Source organism: Trachurus japonicus, chromosome 20, assembly GCF_045865225.1.
Source record: "Trachurus japonicus isolate A0001 chromosome 20, Traja_1.0".
Taxonomy (NCBI): Eukaryota; Metazoa; Chordata; class Actinopteri; order Carangiformes; family Carangidae; genus Trachurus; species Trachurus japonicus.
This window is the reverse complement of record NC_140926.1, coordinates 14,804,200-14,829,232: the sequence shown is the minus strand read 5'-3', so window position 1 is coordinate 14,829,232 and position 25,033 is coordinate 14,804,200. Positions and strand designations below refer to the sequence as shown.

Genomic DNA, 25,033 nt, shown 5'->3' with positions numbered 1-25,033 from the left:
AGAGGCAAAACACACAATAAATACAACAGATACACCGTGAGAGGGATCATTGTTTTCACATCACCTATCAGTATTTCAGACAAAAGCCTTTATTACTAAGCTGTGTTTGGGGATTTATATCCGGTTGTTTGCCACTCTCAACATTTTTCCTAGATCACTTTACACCACCTGTGGTAATGAGGAAGAAAAAGGACTTTGCTCACATCGTGTGCAAGTCTTGTGATGCTGCGGAAGTGCTTGTGATTGTCAGAGAGAGCAGACACTGACTGACATCTGTGAGGTATCTGTAAGTATTCAACTCAAAAGCTGTTTTTTTTCTCACTGAAAATATGAATCATTATCTCTGGTTATTACACCTATTTGCATTGTTGTTAAATTGCATTGTATCTTCGAATCACTGTACTTTGCTATATCTCATTGATTCCAGACTCTGCATTATTGATGTTCTCATCTACCCTTTTTGTGACTAATTGGGAAATAGTGAAGCTTTATAGAGTAGATAAAATTCTCACTTGTGGTGTTTTGATTAAAAAAAAACAAGTTAAACATTTTTGCAGGGCTTAAAGATTAAACAGAATATCACATCCAGAGCCTGCTGATCCAATGTGTTGCAATAACGGCGATAATGTCATTGATTATTCATCGTGTTTTATAGATCATACAGTTATTTTGCAAACTCTGCTCTGCCTTGATGTGATTTAGTAATTTGACATGGAGTGGAAGAGTAACCTGCGGCGCACCCAGTCGCTGAAGAGTGTCAGGTTCGCCCCGTCATGTGACAAGCCCACCTGGTCAGAGACGGGGCGATGGGACAAGAAAGCATCTGTGTCCCTACTGGTTTCAAGGTGAAAGAAACAATCTTACAATAATAATCTACATCTATTTGGGTGCTATTGGATTATTAATAATGCTTTTGTGTGCTTAACAGGTATCAAACTACAGTGGAAGTAAGTGCATCAACTCAATCAATTCCAACTTCGGTCAGTGCTAGTGAAGCAAAGCCAAAGCAAGTGTTGGAAGAGGTAAGATCATTTTTGTGCTGTTTCCACTGTGCGCAACAAAGCAGCCACATGATCAATGCAGCTGCAGGAAAACATGTTTTCTTTCTGCGTGTATCGCTGTCAGATATCACCACCTCTTCTGGAGAGTAAAGAGTCTCATCTGGGGTCTCTGATGAGGAAAAATGAGGAGAGGGAACGGTCTCGAGCCAAAAGCAGTTTAACGCGCAGCAAGTCAATGGGAAGCCTTCAAAACAGCGGCGGCTCCATAGAGGCCCTGAAGGCTTTGTACGAGTCGAAGGCTGCCAAGCAAAACAAGGTGAAGAGCAGCTTCAGAGATGGAAACTTCAAGTCGCCTTACAAGGCGGCAGACATCATGCCCGTGATGAACGGAGACAGTGAGGAGGTAAAGAAGCCCGCAGAGAAAGAGACAAAACGTCCTGCTGATGTACCCGTAAATCACACCAAAGGTGGCGCAAAACAGGATCAAGTCACTCGAAAGGTAAATAAAATGCATCGTATTGGTTTAAGGTCCAGACAAGGAATTTGAACTTCTCAACAGATCACAACAGAAAATACCGATTTGTACTGTGGCTTTTACAAGTATTACTGATGTAAAAAAAAAAAAAAAAAAAAACCTCAGTAAATTGTAATGAACTTTTATTTAGTTGTCTTCTAGTGTTACTTTGTGTATGAAGTTGCCTCAGATCAGATGTACTGATAGCCGTTTCAGTTTCATTTTAAAGATTCAGGTTATATAGAAAAAGATATATGAATACATCTATTTCATGGCAATAATAGTTTTTATTTCCCTCTCAAGGTGGTGAATCAAACCCAGAGAGAAAGGAGGAGAACAATAGGAGGTATTGATTTTGAGACACTTGCAGCGTCTCAGGCTGGTGAGTAAAACATTACTTCCTCCTAGATCAAAAAGATTAATCTCAGTGTGCTCTGTGGTGACCAGCTGGCCTCAGCACAGTGCTTTCCTCACTGCCCACTAAACCTGGGAAATGAATGAAAGTTTAAAGTCTCATTCCACGTGACAGATGTCATAAAATGATCTCTCTGTTGAGTCGTCTCGTAGAACATAGAGAAGAGCTTTTAAATATTAAGTGAGGGGGATTCATTTGGCAGCCAAAGTTTAAAATAAAATAATAAAAAAGGTTAAAAATACATTAACAACCTAATTGTAAAAATCCCAGTCATACATGTTGCAATAATAAAAACACTGAAAATGAACTCTTAACACTCTTCCAGAAACGGACATGTGACCAGTAGAGAAACACAACAGAATAAAACTTTCTATTAAATTTCTTATTCATTTCCTCAGGAAATTTATTTTAATTTGGTATCAACTACTTTATGCAACACAAGACAGAGGCAATTTCTTTACTACCAGTAGGATATTTTCAATGAACAGATTCAAATTTATTGCGAGCAGAGTCTTTCAGCCAGTGCACAGTTGGTCAGTTTAATATGCAAATATGTGGGTTTTTTGTGTTTAGCTTCTCAGCCAAATTCTGTGGGGGAAAAAACGAAAAAACAAACAAACAGCAAAACAAATTAAATGCAATTTGCTAGTAAACATTCCCTTGAAAGCTCTCTGCCAGACCTGTGACTCAGGTCAAAGCTGTGTGGACGGTGCAAATGAAAGGGAAGAGGTGAAACGGAGCTGAATATCAACACAGTGACTTTGCAAGAAGTGCCGTGATTGACTCGACCTGGTGCGGCCACAGTCGGCCACTCCAGAGCGGGACGGAAATAGCCGGCATGTTACAAGTCCTGAATAAGTGCATGAGGGTTAAAGGGTCAGCTGTCACAGGGGCGGGAAAAAGACAGGGGCAGGGGAGCGACTGAAAGTGGCAGGGGCTGCATTACCGGACACAAGCCTGCAGTATACAGCAGCAACATCAGTTAGACAAAAACACACTTTAAGGAAATAAGGCACCTGGTAGGACGCAGGGAATCAGAGGCTGCTCATTTTCTGTAAGTACAGATTTGTGTTTGAAGAATGATCTGTCTGTCAGCTGATTACAATGTTATCTGCATGTCACACGGCTTGCACATGGTCTAACTCTAAAACGTCCTTTTAAAGCCATAAAGTTAAACACCTATATTGATACAGCTAACTGCACTTATGAATGAGAGTTTTTATGGCTACGTGAATATGCAAATACTAGAGTGTTTAAACTTTAAAATCAACAATAGGCTGCTTTGAATATTACAATTAACACTCACCAAACTCTCATCTAAAAGAGTCACTGTGTTCTGCTGCATTTCGCTGATTGCCAGCTGCTGACAGACGACTGATTTATCTTTGCCTTTATAAACAATGTTAATGTGTCATGTATTTACTTTTGCTTTTCTATGCCTAGTCAACTGCGGCTGCACTGACTTGTCTATCTTTTTAACTCTCAGTATGTGTGTCAGTGGAGTCAGGTATCTGTGCTGCTCCACCACGAGTGGTACATTTATAACTCGAGGACATGACAGCTGTTAAATATCTGCTCAGAGAGAGTAACTACTAGTGTCACAAAATTCATGACTATTAACACACCGTTTGTTGACGTCGAAGAAGTCAGCTGTATGCTATTAAAATGAGTCACTTGTTTAAGATGGTCTTTCTCTGAGTCACATGATGTTGTGACAGTCTCCAGAAATACACAGTGCATTATTTTGAGACAAGCCAGCTGCCTTTCTGTCAACTAACGCTAACCAGTCAGCACAAAAAAACTAAACTGCAACTACTTTTATCTTCACTTCAAATCCCAATCTTGTAAATTTGATCACATGCCACAGCATTTACTTGATTTGCCTGTTAACATGGATCTCAAGACATTCAAACCCAAATTTAAGTGGTTAAAGCTGCTGTGTCTGGTATCTTTGCAGATGAAAAGAGAAGGTCGATTGCCGACTTCAGAGACAGCTCTTTCATCCAAACCCAGGGATCCGTCTCAGTCAAAGCTATCTCTGCCCTCTATCTGTCAAAGGTGGCACCTCAGGAACCAACAAAAGTGGTAAACATCTGTCTATTCATTCAGTGCAACATTGTAAAAGATGTCAGAAGTCTTGGTTCTGGCTTTCAGTCAGTGATCATATCTGGAAAACTGGTCGTTAACATGCAGATTTGTTTGTATCCTTTCCTAATTAGCATGATCTAACATGGATCATACGATACAATGCTGAACTATATCATGTAATGAGTGTGTACTTTCATCTAGGCAAAAGATCAGTCATCTGAACCTGGCAAAAGAGTTAAACTAACCAAGGTAAGATAAAACATCACCAGACATTTTGCATGATGGTGTGCCCTGAACTGTATTGTCACAATAATGGAAAAACCTTCCTCATCATTTTCTAAATAGCCGAAGAATGAAAAATGTGATTGCTTTTCTCGTCCTTTTATTTTGATTTATCATTGTGGTTGCATTTGCTCGTTGCATTGGACTCAACTAACACACTGACGCCTGGTTGTGGAAAACAAAACACCTGGCATGATTTGGAAGGTAACACACAACTCTGGCTGCACTCTGGAGCATGGATTTCACTGGATAGCTAACTCCTGTTGAAAAGGACTCACACTGATGAGAACATTACTTTGTTCTTCTAAGATGGACGAAGACCCCCAACAAAGGACAGATGATCTGCCTCCACCTTCATTAGCCAGACAGCAGGCAGGACCAGAGGACATATCTGGGGCACATTTCCTACATTCAGTGCCAGCCCAACTTTCCAAAGAAGAGTTATACCAGCAGCGACAGAAATGTGAGCTGAGGAGACTCCTGAAGCACACCCACCCAGAGCTGAAGATGCTGGATGAAGTTGTGGATGAGGAGCTTGCTGAGGTGTTGAGCTCAGAGACTGGGGTGACAGCTGGTGAAACTGGATACGAGGGAGAGGTCCTCTCAAGACGCTTGATATTTGAGAACTGTGCCTTGAGTAACAAAAATGCTCCGTACACCCCAAAGATGCACATGGCAGATGGGGCGGTGGACGGAGGCGATGTCAGCAAAACATCAGCTGTGTTTGAGGAGAGGCCTTGCAGTGAAAGTGTTAAAGGGCTCATGGAGGATAACAAAAAACTTCGTCCGAGTCCCGCACCTAACAGAGAGGGTGATGAGGAGATGATAAGAATAGATGTTCACGCTACCAGGAGGTTATTTGAGAGTCAGTCTGTGAAAACATCAAGGCCAAATCCAGATAATAAGTTCCATGGGAAGGTTTCTATTTGCAGGGATGAGGCAGGGCCAGTCCAGAAACAAAAACATGAGTTGGAAATGAGTTGCAAAGAGAATCCACATCCAGGGCCATTTGTTCATGCTGTTGGTCAAAGCACTCACAGGACTTTTCCTGAAGGGCAAGAATGTTTTCATGATGAACAAGCCTTTGAGGATGCCCTTACAGGTATTTCAGGTGCAGGAGAATCTGAGGAAATTATCAAAACAAGTGCAGCTCTTTTCAAAAATAACCCGTTTATCACAACAAATATAGAAAGAGAAAATTCCTATGTTCATGGATCAAAATCCCCGATCCCAGTAAGTCCCAGTGTGCATGCATCAAAATCCCCGATCCCAACAAGTCCCACTGGGGCTGCTGAGGATTATTTAGTAACTAATGTCAAGAACAGAGCCCATCTGTTTGAATCGATGCCATTTGATAAAATCAGGCATCAGAACAAGGATGAAATTGAGACGTTAGTAGAGAACATCAAGGAAACCCTGAGTTGCCTTTTTGGCGTTAATGCTATACATTCAGATGGCTCTATCATTGAGGTAAATGAGACAATGATAGCTAAAAAGGCTAAATTTACACTATCACAGAGTGGGCCTGAGATAAAAGATGATGAGGTGGCTGAAGGTGGTGCACAAAACTTCATAGTCCAATTGCTACCACGGGCAAACCTAAAGCCTCAGATCATTTATTTAAAGGAGGATAGTAAAGGAATAATGGAGGCCACATTGGTGAATGTACCTGTTCACCAGCGTCAATTCACTATGGGCCAAGAGACTGAGGTTAAAACAGCCAATGTTGTTCAGCTTGTTGAGGACATTCTCAACCAAGATAACTCTCTGAGGAAAGGAGTGATCATTCAGCAGGATGCCAACAAATGTGCTGAAGTCATCGTTTACTCCCTCCACAATTACTTTGATGAGGAAGATGTGAAAAGTTACTGTGCTCCACCAGGACAAGTTGTGGATTTCGATGAACCAGAAACAGAGAAAACTGATATCTGTAGAACTGAAAATCAAGGACTAAGAAAAGGCATTGTCGAATCAACCATAAGTTGCCTTCTAGAAACTTCTCAAGACCAAACCTGCACAGGAACAATGAGGCCTGAAGTCACAGTGAAAGGAAACGTGAAACTGTTCAAGAGTTGTATTGAAAAGGGAGACCTGGAATATTTGAAAACTCTTCAAGCTGAGCCAGAAGAGGAAGGAGAAGAACTCACTCCAAACCAAACTGAGGCCGAACAAAGCACAACGCTTCATCATGAATCAACAGAGAATCAATTAGAGGAGAGTTCTCCGGAGTGGATCCCAGTGGATGTAAAGAGACTGAAAAGCATGTTCTCTGGAGATCAGAGACAGACACAGGAAAAGCAAAGCAGTCATAAAAACCGTGTCCAACCTACCACAATGTCTCATTCATTTACCAGTCAATCTGTGCCACTTGAAAAGAGCCAGTCCTCTAGGGAAGGCAATGCTGAAGTATTCAACTATGAGCAAAGTAAAAATACCTTTTGGGAGTGTGATGGCCAAGCACCTACGGGCACTTATCCACATCTTGAGACACAGGATGATGACGACAGGGTCCACCAAGCTGAATTAGTTCAGGTGGTAGATGACAATGACGAAATCTCGAACCTCCAAACTGCAATCAATAGCCTCCACCAGGCCACAATCGAGGCCAAGTCTTTGTATGAATCATCCCAAAACAAACAGAAATTCCTTGTTCAAGAATCCTCCCAGGGATCGGTTGCCTTAGGTACAGAAGGTGATGTCAAACACTCAAGAACAGACACAGGATTGAATCAAGAAAATGTGGACCAAAAAGTAGGCTCATGCACTGAGCCAAAGTGGGATCAAGAACCTAAATCAGTCCTCCATCATGAAAATACAGTGACGTACCATGCGAACATTAACTCTGAAAAGGTGCATAGTACTAAGAGCTGCAGCAAAACAGATCAAATAGCCACAGAAGTGGTCCATAAACATTCAGAGGCTGTGACTGAAACAACACCTGCACAACAAGAGGAAGAAGAAGTTGTTTTTGAGGGTAAAGTTAAAGAAGCTTTGGAGTCATTGGGGAGATCCAACATTAATGTCACAAGGGGGGATTTCAAAGCAGCTATGATATATAGAAGCTCTTCCAAACCCCACAAAGAAAGATCCCAAAATGTGGAAGTGGCGTCTGTTCAAAACCCCATTATCAAAGAGTTTTGCCCTTTGACTGAATCCAGATCCATTGACGTGCCATTGAGACAAGACGTCTCCAAGGAAGAGGTGACTGACGCAAATACAGAACCCCAAAGCCAAAGTGAAACCTTAAATAAACCAGCTGCAAGTACTGCCCCAGAAAAAAGCAAAAGGCCTCCTGGAACAAAACCAGCCGTCCCACCTAAACCAGAGCATCTGAAAGCAAAAAAAGGAGATAATCAATCAACCAACACAAAGAATCCCGAGGCAACCCAACCAAATACTATAAGACATGACATGAAAAAGCAATCGAGGGAAGAAACTGTTGCTCAACAGCCGACAACATGGGTGTTGTGTAAGGATGAACATATGGAAGATCCGTCCAAAACAAACAGTGGTGCAGACTCTGGCCCATATTCTTTAGACTGTAAAGATATTCAGATGTCTCAGAAAATTCAAATAACAGATCACGCCCAAGGCTCAGTCGATAACACTGAAGAGAATATTCTAATTCGACCAGGGGAGATAAATCCCACATCAAGAGTGGAAAAACCCCTGGAAAAACCCCCTCTCAATGTGAACATGAATGAAACAGATGAGAGTCATGTAGATTTTCATGAAGCATGCCAGAAATTTGGAGGTAAAAAGGCAGTAAAGAATGCCCCTGTTAAGCCAAAGAGAGTAAAAATCGCCCTGGCTGACAACAAGAGTCCACAAGATACATCTGGAAATAATAACTCAACTATTCTCACACATGCAGATTCAAAACCACAACAGACTATAACTGGTCCGTCCCACAGTGGTGCAAACACCAGTGGACAAACCGCTGACAGCAAAGACAACCACAAGAGAGAAGTAATACAAGAAAGCAAAGTTGAGATGAGGGGGAAAAAAGGACGAACCGAGACAGAAGACGAGCGCCGACAGCGGCTGTCAGTTCACATGGATGAGATCATGAGGGGGAACATAACAGCAGCCATGGAAATTTTTGACAACTTGCGAAAGCAGGAAGAACTGCAGAGCATTCTCTGCCGAGTTGAAGAAATTGAACAGGACACAAGCGAGGTTGATGTGAGGTCTCTGAGGGGAGTATTTGAGAACGTCCCTGACTGGGTTGTCAGTTCCAACAAAATGAAACAAAAAAAGGTAAAAGTGCAACCCAGAGAGGAGAAGCCACCGTTGAAAGATGACCCTGAAAGCAAAGCTTCAATGGCACATATTTTTGGGGATCTTGAAAGAGCCAGTGAGGAAATCATGAATCTAAAAGAGCAGACTTTAGCCAGACTTATGGACATAGAAGAAGCCATAAAGAAGGCTCTTTATTCTGTCTCTACATTAAAGTCTGACTCAGATATTGCTGGTTTATCGTGCCTGTTCAAAGAGTCCTTAGGGGCAGGACAAGAATCCCTATCCTCTACTAATATCAGCAAAATTAGCATCGGGTCAAGCAGAACTAAATCACAACAGGCACAGGAAAGCCCTACCTCAAAGAGACACACAGCTCTCCAAGCTGGTCTCAGTGCAAGCAATGGAGCAGCCTCTGCAAAAAAAGCAAGTCCCCCTTCTTCACCTGCCTTCATCTCTATACAGTCAGCTGCCAGAAAAATGGATAAAACAGATGTTTTGACACCAGAGACCACAATCTGTCCAACATGTCAGCAAAGCCCAAAGACAGAGGAGAAATTCCGGACAACAAAGACGCTGACGTGCAACAGCCCTGCTAAAACCAGAAAGAAGGACCCCAGAAAAGGAGGTCAAAAACAATCCACTCACAGTCCACCAAATCCTAAACGAGAGCTCAGTGTACTTGAGGTGCAGACTGACCATGAGGGAAACAGCGTTATAGGAACCAAAACAGTCACAGAGAACTATGAGAAGACTGATCATTTTGGTAATCGGTTTTACTCATCCAAATCTTCAACAGTTTTCACTACTCAGCCAGAAACCACAAAGTCCTCCACAGGTCAGCCAGTGGTCAGTCAGGTCACAACATACCCAGAGGTTCGACTGCCGATCAATCAGAAACCTTAAATCATTTACAGATAGGATTCAGTCAGTCACTGCAGTGTTTTTCATATTCTTAATGGCAAAGATGTCATGTAAATAATTTATTAGCCAAAATATTAGCCTAAGTATGTTGTTTATCATTGCTTGTTTGTTTATTTATAAAGGGTTATCATTCATTTAAGATGTTCTACTTCATGTTTGATTTATTATCAGCTTGTATTTAACAAAGTTTTTGGCTTACATTTGAAATTAAATACACATTTTTGGTTTTACGTAATGGCTTTGTGTTTGTTGGTATAAATGCTCATCTTTGTCAAAAAAAAAACAAAAACTTTTGGTTTAATGAGGCTTAAAATATCTGATTTTTCTCATCAGTTTCAGCCAACTTCTCAAGAGATGTGCTCTGCCTGTCTGAAGCCAGTTTATCCAATGGAAAAAATAACTGCAGACAAATACACTTTTCACAAAATGTGCTTCTGCTGTAAACACTGCAAGAAAAAATTAAGGTGAGATGCTACAATATTTTACAGGGAAATCACCTGCTTCTTCTCCTTCTTCCTTCTTCTTCTTCTTCTGACACATCAGCCCTGAATTGCATCTGTGGACAACTCACGATGCCAAGCTGGTTCCATGGTAGCCTACTAATCAATGACAAATTCAAAACCATCAATAAACTGAAAACAGATGCTAACACACAATGCAAGTCATAGGCTACAGCCAGAGAGCAAGCAGTAATAATTGACAAACACGGGCACAGGCTATTGGTGAGAAAATAATAATAAACAAATCTGTGTTTTATGTAGGCCTATGACAGTGAAGGTTGGCCTAATGGCGGCGGCAGCTCCAACTAAAGAGGGCTAATATTGTTCTTCATTGTTCGCTGCTACAACGCGTCTCAGCCATAACAGCTCACTAGCATCTGAGCGGAGAAACACTTTGACGACATGTCGTTAATATAAAGTTAATAACTGAATCTCACTCACCATGAAATCTTCGTACAAGTTCGCATTGTGTTTGAGGTGTTATTTCCCCCCCCCTCCGACCATAACTTCCGGCGGACCTGTTGCTGCACCTCACCTGCACTTCCTGCCCTCATCAGTCGCTTATGGTGCCTTCAGTGCCCACCTTATAGTCTGTAAATTACAGTTAGGCCTATAGAAATGATGAATCAGTTAACGTAAAATCATGATTATTTTTTCTATATTACAAACATAAAATAGAGTAAAAAAATAAAAATAAAAAAAGAGAGAGAGAAGAAGATAACATTAGGCTATTTCATGTAGAAAATCTACACTAAAATTCAGTAGCCTTAGACAAATTATCCATTTTAATTCCAGTTCCCATTGTCAAAATTGAGCATATTATTTCAAACTAGCCTACTGGGTGGTTGTTTTTTCACAGGGTGCAGTGCAGCTTTCCCTGCTTGTGTATACAGTCAGTTAAAATAATATTTGACACTACTTTTGCATAAAGCACAGATCTTGAGGCTGCTTCAGGGGATTTCTGACCTCCCTCTTTTTCAGTCACATATTCAAACATTTTCCAAGACATCTTTCAGAAGCAGGACCTTGAAAGCACATAGAAGGTGTTTGCTTATTGTTAGCATCTTTCAGACAGCCTTTCAAGGTTTGCTATCTTCAACTGTGAAATTCCTGTGACATTTCTCAGTCACATCTGTGTCTTAGCTGCATTACAATAAAGACCTCAGAGGATACTTATCATTTGTTTTCCCTATTCAATATTTGGAAACCATAGCTGGAAACACACAGTTTTAGCACAGCTGCAGGCTAACACTACACTGAGTGAAACTTGCAAGGCTGGGCTTTTTAAAAAACATTTATTTATGTATTTTTTATCTAAAGCTATCTAGTACTGTATAAATATAATGCAAAACTTTTTCTTTTTTTTCAAACACACGCAAGAAATATAATTCTATATCAGGGCCAATAGTTATTATGGACTTATTATAGACTAGACTGGTTGATTCATTTACAAAACACTAGCCTACACACTTCAAATGAATCTCACAGCTACAAAACCAAAATCCTTTACCTCCAACCACTTAATTTGTATTTTAACTGACATACTGTTTTCATTTGTAGCATGTACAATTATACACCTTTACACGGGGAGTTCTACTGCATATTTCACTACAAACAACTGTTCAGACGAAAAGGGAATTATGACGAGGGCTTCGGACATGCTCAACACAAGAACCGGTGGCTTCTGAGGAACAATGCTGATGGGGTGTACGATGAATCTGAAGCATAAATATTCAGTGTCAACGTGAGTACCGGCAGGCGCAGCAGAATTTCCTATGTATATTTGTTGTCATGTTCATGATCAATCATTATAGTGGCTTTAAAAAAACAACAAATGTTTTCTGTTTCTCTCCTCAGCTGAGACAGTGAACATGAAAACTCTCCTTGAAGATGTGTTTGAGGCACTTTATGATGCTACTGTCGCCCACATTTCACAGTGTGTTAATCTACAGTATGTAATGGTAATGATTAACTGTGCTTTGATGCATCACCCAAAATCATATTGCAGCAATGGCTTAATCATTGTAAGAAACTGTACTGACAGACACTGACACATCTGAGTGTCTTTATTCATTCCAGTTCATTAAATCAATTGCTTTTTAGTTCACAATTATTACTGTAAGATTTTCTATAGGCTATAATAATCTTTATTAAGTAAAACGGGAAACCGGGTTTTTAAATTTCAAGATGAATTTAAAAAATCAGATCTCTCAATATAAGTGTTCCTTGATCATGAATTCATCAGATCTTGCTTCATACCAAACCCAATGCAAAACCAGTGTAAAAATCATATTGAGCATACGCTATAATGACAAACACATTACAGTAAATTCAAAGGCCCTTCATTTAGGTGCAAATAGCTAGTGAAAGAAAGGGATATTTCAATTCATTAAACAGAGCCAATTTCAGGTGTGAAGAAATGCATTAGTTCCAGTTTTCAGTATACTGCAGAAATTATTCTGACAATAAAATAAAAAATGCTCAGCATTGCACAGTGTGTGAGCTCTGTGTTGACGTGAGGTCATACCATCAGCGTAATTGCTGCATGTGGTTTGATAAAACTGTAGTTGAACTGTTCAGTTTATGACAGTCGGTGACATATTTTATCTTTGTAATTAGTTCATTGCACAATCAACACAATCAATTTAGTGTCTGCATCTTAATCCTACTGTACAATAAACCTCATACAGCTCATGTCATGTAGCTTTCAGACCTGATAACGGATAAGGAAAGGGAGACAAACAAATGTGTATCTGACACACCCATGCACAATTCAATGTGCATACAAAGTCAGGTTATCAAAAAGAAAATCTCATAATCTAAACATCTGTGAACGAAACACAAGTTAGTTAAAGCTGATAACTGCCACTGATAGATAACGTTATGGGGAAGGGTGATGATTTTACAGTGCATAGTTTTAATATTATGTCACACTGGAAATATTAAAACAGTAGGCTATAGTTCATTGCATGTGTGTTGTTTTTAAATCAGTGTTTTAGTCTCAAAACCGAGACAACTATTTAATATAATTTCTTTTCCTTACAATAAGACAGATGCAGATTCTTATTCATCATAATGATTCATCTATTCCATAATCAGTTTAAAGGACTCACCAGCTCACTTCAGTTTGGTGAAACTCATTTTGTGAGTCTCAGGCAGCAGTAAACAGAAACCTCCAGCAGCAATGTGGATGATGTCATATATCACCATGTGATGTAATGGAAGACAGCATGGATGCACATGAGCACACATGGGGTTTACACCATAACCTGCAATAACACACAACGACATGCACCCACCAGGAATCTCATACAAATTTGAAGTCATTAACATAAAGTCTGCTCACTAAAAGAGATATATTTTTGTATTTATAGCCAGGACAAAAGGATGGAATTACCTTAATGACAACAGAGAAATTTGTAAATGATATTGGATGAGAAAGCAGCCACCCCACCAGGAGGACAAAATTTAAATTTGCCAAATGCTTTTGTTCATGACTTGCAGAACTAATTAGCTAAATGCTCCTCAGCCTCAGGCATAATTAGTTAGTGTTTCCATACTAAACATTGTAACTGTGGAACCTCGTCTTCTTAGCCATTGCCAGTGTGATCATGTTATCGTGTCAATGTTAGCATTTAGCTAAAAGCTAGATGTGCCTGTAAGCCTCACAGAGCTACTAGTATGTCAGCACTCCTACTCTTGCTATTTCTAGTCATTGCATCAACCTCATTAATATTGTATAATAAACTTTAAGGGCTTGTATTCAAAATAAGTTTTTCTTTTCTTTCTTTTTTTCAATTTGGACTCATGCCTTTTTTTCAGTGGCACCTCTGAAGTTTTATAAAGGCTAGTTTACTGTAGATGAAATAAAATAATGGCCTTTAAAAAAAATCATCTGACAAAAATGTGGCATGAGTAGTTTTGTTCGAGGTTTGTACCTGCCAAAAAGTGTCTGTACTGAGAGTCTGCTAAATTGATCAAGGACCAAGTTTTTACCTGCTTTACCTGCACATAGTACATTTTATATTAACTGACCTTGAATATATTGATGTGTAGGCCTGTGTTGTTGTTGGGAAAGGAACACTTGAATTGACTGTATTTATCTCAATAAATGCAACAACTTGTGTGAATAAATCAATTTCTAATAGTTTGAATAGGCACCTAACATTCATCTTTAATAAACTGTAACTATATAATAAAGAGATACCGTCTGTGAATGTTTTATCATTGATGAATAACTTGTTCAACAGTGTTCAACACTTTCAATTTACAGTAGTATCTGCATCTTAATCCTACAATAAACCTTATAGTTTTCAGACCCGATAATGGATAAGGAAAGGGAGACAAACCAATGTGTATCTGACACACCCATAATCTAAACATCTCCGAACAAAACACAAGTGAATGTGTTGAAGCTGATTACTGCTCAACTGCTCAGGATAGATAAAGTTACTGGGTGTGAAGGTAACAAGGGTGATGATATTACAGTGCATATTTTAAAATGATGTCACACTAGAAATATTAAAACAGTATAGGCTATCGTACATTGCATGTGTGTTGTTTTTAAATCCATGTTTTTAACATTATCAAAGCTTTGTTCTGTGGATGAAGGTCCCCTTTTACAGTGTCAGAGTTCATGGCCACATGGGGGCAACAAGAAAACCACAAGAGCATCACTCACACATTTGACATCATAAAGGTGGAATTAAATGTTGCTTTTGCCTCCAGCATCCATGTAACATTAGCATTCATTTTGAGTGGTGCTACTTAATGAATGTGAATTCAATCTACCAGCTTTTGAGGAAAATAACACGGCCCCCATGCTTAATTCACAGATCAAGGATGAAGAAAAATGTGACAACAAAATATATTTTTATTTTAATTTTCCATAATAGTCTACAGCTGAGTCATAAAACTGACATACTGTAGATGAGAAAACTCAACTAAATAAGTGTAAAGCAAAATATACAATATACAATTTTTCTATACATACAAATTCCAGTTATCGAACAGAGTATAACTTACTCAGTGAAAACAGATTGTAATATTGTGTATAAAAAAGAAATCTGGTGTTAAATATGAAACATAATACAGTTAAACATGTTTCAGTTAAACCACTGCATAACAACAAATTATTGTTGACACTTTTTCAGCTGAGAAGAAGCACACTACTCCTTCATACGATTTACATTTTAGTGCCGATTCCTGCTGTGACCTCTTTAGGGACGGACCCCGTCTCTGTCTGATCCTCAGGTTTTCTGAAAATAAAAAGATATATATTATTACATAACTGCTTTGACCTTCTTGTTGGAGAAATGCATGCTCTGTTGTGAGAGGGGCTCACGTTGGTTCAGCGTGGTCCTGGAGTTCAACATTGCGGGTTTCAGGCAGTAGTACACAGAAACATCCAGCAACTATGGGGACGATGCCGTATATCAGCATGGGGATGGTGGGATGGTAAACGTCCAGGAGCCGGATCAGTGGAGCGAGGATGCCCGCCACACGAGCAAACATGGAGTTCAGACCAACACCATTCTGTCTGGAATAAACAATGGGCTCATTAGCAATCTCGTGTTAAGCAACGTAGGGAAACTTGGTACTTTCTGTCAGTATGATGTATAATATCATTTTAATATTTTACCTCTGAGACTTTACCTACCTTACCTTAAAACAGTAGGATACAGTTCTGCAGTATAAACATAGACTGTGGAGAAACTGGCAGTTGCTGCAAATTTTCCTAGCACAGCTATGACTGTTACCACTACAGGAAGATCTAATGGATAAATGGTAAACACATTGGAGACACAAATAAATTGACATACAGTGTGTGTTGTCAGAGAGAAAAAATGCACATGTATCAAGGATCACAAGGCAAAGAATGAGATCCCAGATATGTTCCTAATAGATTACAAAAACACTCCATCGTAATGCAACAAATTACCCGTTGGGATAGCAAGAATCCCAAGACAAGCAGCACCTCCAAAGAACAGCACCCCTGCTTGACATATTCTCCTCCCGAAGCGCTGGAGCAAAGGCAAACAACCTACACGTGCAGGAATTTCTACAGCTCCAAAGATGAACTGTGTGAGGTAGATATCCAGACCAAAGTTGCCAACATTCAGGCTCAGTCCATAGTACATCAGACTTGTTCCAAACCTACAAAGTGGGAGAGATATCTTTAGTGCCACCACCACAAAGCTATGGGTGCCAATTTGACAGGTAGAGATAAATACTCACCAGACCAAGCTCATTACGATAGCACGTTTTCTCAGATATGATATCCTGAAGATGTCCAACATGCTTCCTCTTTTGGATGTACTCTCATCTTCTAGCTAAATAATTCAGAAGCAGGAGTATATTTGTAGTTAGTGTTTATTTATTCAGTACGTTTGCGTGTGTGTGTGATTGAGGCTTCTCACCTTGTACAGCAAATCCTCTGGGACTTTCCTCCCATTCACCTTAGCTGCTCTACGGATCTCCTTTATGGCCTCCTTCTTCTTGCCCTGGGTGATGAGCCAGCGAGCCGACTCTGGAAGAATCCTAGAAGGCATATACGAGTCCCTGGTCAAAACATAAAATCTATACCTCTATGGAAATGTTTAGAAATAAACATAAGGCTGCTGACCAGTAAAATACTCCTACAACGAGAACAAGAGGACTGAAGAGCACGAGCTGCAGGATCCTCCAGTTACGGACCAAGTAGGCGATGCCAGACAACATCATCAGTCCAAGAGGGAAGAAAGAGTGACAGATGATTGTGCAGAGAGCAAACTTTGAAGAGTCGCTCCATTCTCCCCCTTTAGAACAAAAATAAGACAGAAAAGGCATCAATTATGCTTCCCTGTGTGTTTGCAGGTTAAGATTTATCTTTTGTTTTTATAACTGTCGGTTTTACAACATCGTGTTTAGCTGATGTCCGTAATGAAAACCTGCAAAACAGACCATAATATAACATATCTGCAGTGTGACTCAGGGCACTGCTGAGACGTTCACTAAAATGTGATTGGATCAACAGACTGAGCTCCCTCAGGATTATTTCCAATGTGCAATATGTGCTGTAAATTTCTGCTGACAAAGAATCAACCATCAGTGACTTTCAGGTGGAAAGACTCGCTTAGCATGCCCTCTGCTTTGCCAAACAAAAGCTTTTTGTTTTGCTTATTAAAACATAATTGGGTCTTTTTTTTTTTTTAATCCTGTCTTTGGCTGGGGTGAGATGAGAAAGCAGAGCCTAAAGTGGAACAAAAATATTACATAATTCTTGAGGAGTATTAGTGTTTTAAAGGCCTGTTTTGAAGTTGGATGTCTTGGTTTCAGTTTAGGAGGCAACACTCACCCCCAAACTTCAAAACAACAGCATGAAGACAAAATCAGCTTATAATACTATTGTGTGTGCACAGTAGCACTATTGCTCTATCAGTGGCTTTAAAGCTTAAATGTGTTTGACACTGGCACCACATGGTGGTAGCACCACAAATTACAGCTATTAGGCGGTTTTAAAGAATTGAGGCATTATGTTGCAGAGTGGGTCCAGGTAGCACTGATGCTGGGGCGCTAACATATTATTTCACAATGGAAGGCATCATCACCCCCCTGTCAACCTCTGGCACACTCACTTAGCCAGATTGGCTCCACTGGAGAGCCAATCATACAGACTAATAAACAGAGTCGAAAGCTTTGATTTAAATGGGAGCAATACTTGTCCAATATGAAAGAGCCTGATTAGGAGATATGGTAACCAATCTAAACACGACAGCTACTGTAGCATCGCTGAGCACGTAACACGTTATGATCTGTTATTATTCTTTGTCTTTATCCCCCTTTTTTCCCTTTTTAATTGTGTTTTTGTTGTGCTGCAGCTTTCCTGATTTATTTTTTGTTAGATTGTTCTTGTCTTGTTTTTTCTCTCTCTCTCTCTTTTTGCTGGAGTGCAAGCACTGTATAATATACAGTAGATAGCCTATATTTGTTTCTTTTCTGTATACAAGTCTCAATATTGTTTCATAACCAACATTTGCCACATGTATACTTGTAATGTGTGATATTCAAAAATCCCAATAAAATATTAATCATAAAAAAAAAGAATTGAGGCATTAAGAACCTTTATGGTATTTGTACCTACCTATCACAAATGCATTGGCTACAATACCAGAAATGGAGATGCCTGCCATAAATTTGAGAACTATATAAACATAGATGTTGGGTGAGAAAGCAGCACTAACACCAAACACCAGGAGGAGAATGTGTGAAAGCAGGACCACGAAACGTCGGCCAAACCTGTAAAAGAATCAAGGCAGCCATTATATACACTGTATAAAATACTGCTCATCATATTGTCAAATGAGTTTAAGCTTGTATTTTACTTTTTTACTTCTAAATATACCATCATTATTAGAAAAAAAAAAAATCAATCATTCTGTGTCATATTACTAAAATAACAGCAGACAACAGACAAGCAAGGAGGATATGTGAAATGTGAATTTTCCTTATCAGCAATTGCAATACATTTCCCAATTTATTTTATAATATATTTTTATTATCAGTTTCTAATTCCTATAGTTGCATCAGAGTGGGGGGTCCGTACCTGTCAGCCATCTGCCCCAACACTAATGCTCCAACTAGAAGGCCGGCCATGTAGATGGACTGTGATGCCTCAATCAAACTGCTCCTGTCACACACCAGGTCAAACTGATGACACCAAGGAAAAAGAAAATAATAAAACTGGTGCAATTTGTTCACACTTGTCATCTTTCGAGGAAACAAACTTGAACAGCAGCATGTATCACAACAGGGATAAGAAGCAATTTAGCCAATTTAGCCTTTGCCAAATTTGGTGGCTCTAAAGGGACTGAAAGTGAAAGTCAGTAAATCACAGATAAGACAGCAGCCACACAGCAAAACTAAATGATCTTATTCACTTAATTGAATGAATTATCCACCATATTAACATCCAGCTAAAACTAATTATTGCTTTATAAATGATCCGGCACAAAACACAACTAGATGTTTGCAGATATTTGCCCAACACTGCTGTTCTGTAATAGTCACTGGGACATTAGGGTCTCTTACCTCTGTTACAATGCTGGAGGCACCTTTGGATGTTTCAAAATCTGATCCATTCATACATCCTGTTGTTGTATTAATCCCATATGCTTCAATCATTTCCAAATCTTTATCCACAGGCGTGAACATCTCACAGCTTTCGTACTCTCCATCCTTGTTGACGGGGATGGTGAGGTTTCTTTGCCTCTCAGCCGTCAGGTTTGGCCCTTGCTTCAAGATCCAGTCAGTGTTACAGTGATGTGGGAAGTTCATGCCAACAAAAACCTGACTGATGACATCGAAACCTACGAAAATACTGGGGATACATAATATAGCCACTAAACGTTTCTGAAATAAACCAAACTCCCCGATCTCCTTCAGGATCTGCCTGAAGTTGCTCATGTTGCTGTGTGGATGTCCTCGGAGGGAAGTGACAGAGAAATGTCCAGCTCAGAGCAACATCAAACCTGACTGTCCTCCTGCGAGTTAATGGTTAAACTAACAATCACAGAGCTTTTATGGCCCTCAAAGTTGCTAACAAACAGACTACCAAAGTATTAAAATGTGACAGGCTGAAGTCCAGCTGTTGTGCAGCTGTTCAGATCTGCAGCAGGGGCTCAGTGTTTACCTGAAGACTTTTGGACTTTAACATTGACTTTGTGCTCAGCAGAAATAAGTGAGCGCCAGAGGATGAGAGTGTGTAATCACATGTTTCAGGCTCTTGTGACGTAATAGTCATTTTATGATGGATATAATAACCAACTTTTAGTGATGTTTGATCCAATCAGATAAAGTGAGATATTGCACCTACTGATTTCTCTGCTTTTATAGTGATTTCTCTCTCATGATTCCATAAAGCAAAGTCTGCAGTGTTGTGAACTTGTGATTTCAGGTCTGAGAGTCTTATCAGGAACTTAGCACGAATGCTCATCAAAGTCTGAGTGGAGTGGACACATGGGGCCTCGTTCTTCAAACCAGGATTGGTCTCTCACACACACACACACACACACACACACACACACACACACACACACACACACACACACACACACACACACACACACACAGACGGAGCCAGAAATCTTTTAGCTTTGAAGTGCAAAACACAAGACTTCTCAAAACAACCACAACACTGAGTCTGAGGAATCACTTTGCTGCAGTTACAAAAAGCCGGGGCTTGGATTTTGCTTTCATACTCTCAGTCACATTATTATTATTTTTCATTGTTGGGCTTAAACTGATTCATTTGCCTTGATTCAAGTTAGGGATTTTAAGCACAACTAATTCACAGATAGTACAATCTGTTTTTTCAATCAGCTTTATATTCTCAATGATGGTTTGTTAGTGTTTATACTGTATTAGAACTGTTTTGCTTATTTCAAACGTATTCATTTCTCTATGTGCTCATCTCACTGGTTTGAGTGGGGATCAGTTAGAAACATGTTGGGGGAGTTAAAACTTGGCAAGTTCAAATCTGGAGTTCAAAGTCCTGAGAACATGACGACAATTCACAGCTGGAATAAAAGCACATTGTGTTCTCACAAATCCAAAACTTTAGACTTGATTTTAGAATACGTATGTACTATTCACAAATCACGTCCCATAGTAACCTTAGAAGAACTCCTCATGTCATGTGCTCCATGCACCAATCTGGATTCAGCAACATTTTAAACTGATAACAGCTGGTTTGCTGTTTGACAACTGTCACTTAAATCTCATCAAACCACACCCTGTTTTGAACTCGTGAATTTTTAGCTGATACTTAAAGATTTTCTTATTCAGCCCCTGAAAGTTATAGAGAAACACTTCAGACTTCAACAGAGTTTTACCTCATGAAGATTAGTTGATCATTTGTCAAGTACAACCCAGTAACTAAAAGAGGTAACAGTCATGGCTGATGCTCTGCTTCACCAAGTCCCCCCAACTTCCTAACAGTGCATTACTAAAATGGCCGGAGCGCCTCTTTAATGTTTAGAAAGCAGAAAGTGGACATACGGACTTTCTCTGGATGAATGGGTCGTAAAAGGTTAATTGCAGTCATGACATAAGATAGCGAGGATAATTAACTGGAAGGCAGTGAGAGCAGAGGAACAAATACAGCTATAAAACAGCTGTAAAATAACAATTACATTATGAGGGAAAACTTTCCTCATTGAAGGATACAGCGGGAAGACAGAAGTGTAAGTCAAAATGGCACATTAAGGTCAGGGTCTCACTGAATAATCCATTTTATAAACAGGAACAACTCACAGAAAATGGAGCATTTAAAAAACATAAATCAGAAAGCGCAAAGAAGAGGCTGATATGCTCGTTCTTTATTGATTAAAAATAATCAGAGAAACATGCTTTGAACTCCAAAACGATCAAAAATAGAGCAAATGAAAAGAATGAAAAAACTGAAAAGAGGTGGAAAATTCAAATATATTACAGCCTAGATGAGTTATTGCCTGGACAAAAGTGTTTTTGTCGTCATCTGTTCAGTTGTTCCAACTTTTTTTGTTTTTTCAGACTACATGTAAGCAGGAAAGAAGAGACAGTTGGAGAAAGGATGAGAACAAAGCCATGAGATCTTCAACTCCATTAGAAGCAGGGCTCAATCTATGCAACACACACACACTTACACGCACGCACGCACGCACACACACATTACAAAGACACTTCCCTCAGGGCTCATACACACCTATCCTGTCCTCGTCTGCTGTCAGCTGCAGACTGAACCAGGAGAATGGCACCAAATACTGCAGTTTGGAAACTTAAGAGTAACATTGGGTTGCTGACTTTGCTGCTCCCCTCGGAGGAGAAGACAGGGTCGACACACCTGCGCATCTTTATTTCAGGTATCTTCACGTGTAACAAGAACTACATTTCAAAGACACTGAAAATCTGAATCAAAACCTTGACATTATGTCAAAAAGAAGAGAAAAAATACACTTGGTCATTTTCAATTTAAGGCTAGCGTAAAATTTTACATGTTTAAAGTCAAAATACAAAGATTTTCTCTTAACATTTTTTTTTATCATCTGCAAGCAAAAAGTTCATTCAATATGGCATCTGGAGGGTTACGACATTACCACATCAACGAATTCGACAGTAAAACCTGACTGGCATTTCAGATCTACACAATGGAGCAGAGTGTTAAATGAACCTGCCACTGCTGCCGGTGCCAGTTAACTGTGAGATGCACATTCACCATCAAAAACATGTTGTTAATGCACACACTCGTCAAAGAGTGTGTGTGTGTCTGAGAGGATGTAACATCTGTGCTGATGACGGCTGTTTTCATTCAAGTTCCAAAACACATTTTTTTATCTTATACAAGGTTTTACAATCATAGCTGAGCTTTTCATAACCAGAGGATGTAAAATCTTCATCTTTGCTATTTAAAAAAACAAAAACATTTGTAGAGTGATAATGTAGTTCTATGACTTAAAAGAACCTCTGTAAACAGCCTCCACTTGGTGTTTCTTAAGTGTTGGAGGCGACTTTTTTGCTGTTACTCAGCTAAATTTTGTGGAAATTCATGTTGGGCAGGTGTTGAGCAGTGCATCAGGACAGCTGTGGCTCCACGGCAAAAAAATCAATTCAAACTTTTCAAAAAGGCAAAAAGTGAAAAGCTGAAGTGAAAAGCTGAATTTTTTTGTCTTTTAAGAGAAAAGGTAAATGAACGTCAAACATGACATACAGTAAGTGATCGTTTGTCCTGCAAAACCGGGGGAATTCAAAGCCAAATTTCGCAGTGTCGTCGTCATCGTCATCGTCTTCCTTCATGCAGCGCTACAACCCACTACATCGTGTCATAGGACAGAAAAAAGGCCAAGAGTGAAACACCCAGTATAAAAACAAATCAAAGCCAAATGTCATTATTTACATACTAGAGGTTAAATCAAATACTTAATGTTTATCCACATAAACAAATATGCACTTAAGTTGTGTTTTTTTTTTTCTTTTTTAAAGAATTTGAGAAACTGATTCCAAACAGACACAAACTAACTCCAACAGACATCTGCTCACACAACAACAGTGGTTTCAGCTGTTGTCAAACATTTTACTTTACAATTTTCAATTAATATTCAAATTTTGAGTATTATTATTATTATTTTTTTTAGAAAAGGCCAGTCTGGTTTTCTAAGACTTCCTGAATTCATTCTAAATCAATCATTTTTAGGAGCTCACTTAACAGGATAAAAATAAAACAGAGGTGAGCAATATCTTAACTGTATTTTCCAAATATTTAATACATATTGTGTTGATTAGTTGAGATTTCTTTTTACATTTTTTTTTTCTTATTATCAACAAATCCCATGAAAAGGCCAAAGCCAGCTCAACTGATTTTACCATGTAGCCTGAGAACTCCTTCCTTACATGCTCCTCCAAATGCACAAAATGTGTATCATTCCACAGATGAAAATAGTCCCAAAAAACAATGTTTACTTCTTTATGAGTAACATTTGCTGAAGAATTTAAATTTTCAGGAAACTTATTCGGCTTTAAAAGAATGAAATTCTCTGTTAATGATCAGTTTTTTAAGATTTAAATCAAATACCAATGGGCTTGGGAGTGAATGTCACACTAGGAAAATATTATTTTGATGTTTTTATGAGATTTGTTGAAGAAGAAAAATACAGAAATAAAACGTATCTTACTATTGGGAGTGTTCACAGTCAGCATTAAATGTTGTCACATTGTAATATCATCTTATAATTGAATTCAAGTTCAAAATAAAGTGAAAAAGTTGACATCAGCACTTGAAACCACTTTTGTACACTTCAGACAACATAATGCTCCATACGGTAACAGGGAACCTCCCCAAAACGTGCATTCAGTAGTTCTGATGAATATAAGGCATTGTTTACACTTATCAGGATTCAAGGGGTGTTAGTTCAGATTGTGCAAATGCATCACATATTAGAGAGAAAAAAGTAACAGAATGAGGGAGACCAGGATGAGAGCTGAAAAATGTTTGCTGTAGGTACTTGCATCCTTCTACGTATATACTGTAAACTTTTTTTTTCCGAGTGATTCTTACACTGTACGTTCTGATACTTCAGCCGACCACCCGAGTCACCGAGGTGGCGTTGTATAATCCTATGGGTGACAAAACGGTACTGTTTTCTTTGGCAGTAGTGGTTTCTTTACAGCCATAGAAAGAAAAAAATGCATTAAACTATTTTTTTTTCATATTTTCACATTTTTTAGGCAAGTCACGGTCCCAGGTAGAACAACAGTTTAACTAATGCTGAGCTGAGCAAAGCCCATAAGTTTGATGTCATCTGGTATTTCAGATCCCTCAATTCCAGAGGCCTGTGAAAACAAAAGGGACAATTAAAAACGGTTAATAAAAACACGAAGGACACTTCACAATATTTAGTTTTTTATCATTATCATTATAAAACTAATACTGAAGTATCAAGTGCAACATTCTTGATTGAATTGTAATACAACAACATAGCTCATACTGTAATGCTTATAGACGTACAAATGATTTTCCTAAAAACAAATTCAAAGCTTTCTATTTGAAATTCTGCACTCACCAGTTTGAAAGTGACATTTTTATTGGCTTGAGGCTCATCAACTATTTTCTGCAAATTTGCAGCAACTGCAAAGAAAAAAAACATGTTTCAGTCCAATAAAAACAAAATATAAATCTGAACCTGAACTACTTACACAAAATATCTCTGGGCAGAAAATGTGATGAAAAATGTGACACATTGGGCCTCACGCAATCATTTTTGTCTGATGACGTTTAAGTCTGATTCATCAAAATACCCCAAGAGAACAAAATGTGTAATTGTGTATATTTTTTCATCCAGTTTTCATTTTATATAAGCCTGCAAAATAAACTGTTTCTGAAGTTACAGATATGTGAGAATATTAAACACTGCTCACATCAGGATTTAAAAATGCAAACATTTGTGTTGCAACTAGTTCAGCTTCAACCCACTAGAAAAATGTGCTTCTAACCAATCAAATTGTCTTGGGCAGTGCTGGCCCTTGACGGAATAAAGAGACTAACACGTTTTCCAACAGT

The 25,033-nt window shown here is 39.0% G+C and overlaps 3 protein-coding genes across 8 annotated transcripts in view; 1 reads left to right on the top strand and 2 right to left on the bottom strand.

Moving 5' to 3' along the window:
• Positions 1-241: 241 nt before the first annotated feature.
• Positions 242-11,912, top strand: LOC146966667 (xin actin-binding repeat-containing protein 1). 2 transcript variants are annotated; one of them, XM_085763763.1, is made up of 10 exons: positions 242-280; positions 703-845; positions 929-1,022; positions 1,126-1,500; positions 1,819-1,897; positions 3,888-4,015; positions 4,220-4,267; positions 9,797-9,927; positions 11,524-11,711; positions 11,821-11,912. In XM_085763763.1, the coding sequence occupies exons 2-9, from the start codon at positions 712-714 to the stop codon at positions 11,690-11,692; spliced, it is 1,158 nt and encodes a 385-aa protein (XP_085619889.1). In that variant the 5' UTR covers positions 242-280; positions 703-711; the 3' UTR covers positions 11,693-11,711; positions 11,821-11,912. The 2 variants fall into 2 exon arrangements, with proteins under 2 accessions (XP_085619889.1, XP_085619888.1); XM_085763762.1 differs by lacking the exons at positions 242-280; positions 703-845; positions 929-1,022; ... (3 more) ...; positions 11,524-11,711; positions 11,821-11,912 and adding exons at positions 2,838-2,984; positions 4,610-9,602.
• A 2,906-nt stretch (positions 11,913-14,818) lies between these two features.
• On the bottom strand, positions 14,819-19,435 carry slc22a13b (solute carrier family 22 member 13b). Of its 3 annotated transcripts, none has more exons than XR_015034538.1 (10): positions 19,033-19,435; positions 18,548-18,651; positions 18,086-18,240; positions 16,589-16,760; positions 16,383-16,503; positions 16,201-16,295; positions 15,905-16,119; positions 15,623-15,736; positions 15,308-15,502; positions 14,819-15,221 (listed from the first exon to the last, which is right to left on the bottom strand). XR_015034538.1 is itself a non-coding variant. In XM_085763760.1 (10 exons), exons 1-10 carry the CDS (start codon positions 19,405-19,407, stop codon positions 15,149-15,151), a joined length of 1,614 nt encoding a protein of 537 aa, XP_085619886.1. In that variant the 5' UTR covers positions 19,408-19,435; the 3' UTR covers positions 14,819-15,148. The 3 variants fall into 3 exon arrangements, 2 of the variants coding, with proteins under 2 accessions (XP_085619886.1, XP_085619887.1); XM_085763760.1 differs by having other exon boundaries at positions 15,628-15,736; XM_085763761.1 differs by lacking the exon at positions 14,819-15,221 and having other exon boundaries at positions 15,304-15,502; positions 15,628-15,736.
• Positions 19,436-21,758: 2,323 nt separating this feature from the next.
• The window catches only part of oxsr1b (oxidative stress responsive kinase 1b), a 37,319-nt gene continuing 34,044 nt past the window's right edge, over positions 21,759-25,033 (bottom strand). For all 3 annotated transcript variants that reach the window (XM_085763668.1, XM_085763666.1, XM_085763667.1), the window contains 2 exons: positions 24,537-24,601; positions 21,759-24,306 (listed from right to left, as the gene is read on the bottom strand). In XM_085763668.1, coding sequence (XP_085619794.1) covers positions 24,232-24,306; positions 24,537-24,601 — 140 coding nt within the window. In that variant the 3' untranslated portion in view covers positions 21,759-24,231. The remainder of the gene's footprint in view (positions 24,307-24,536; positions 24,602-25,033) is intronic.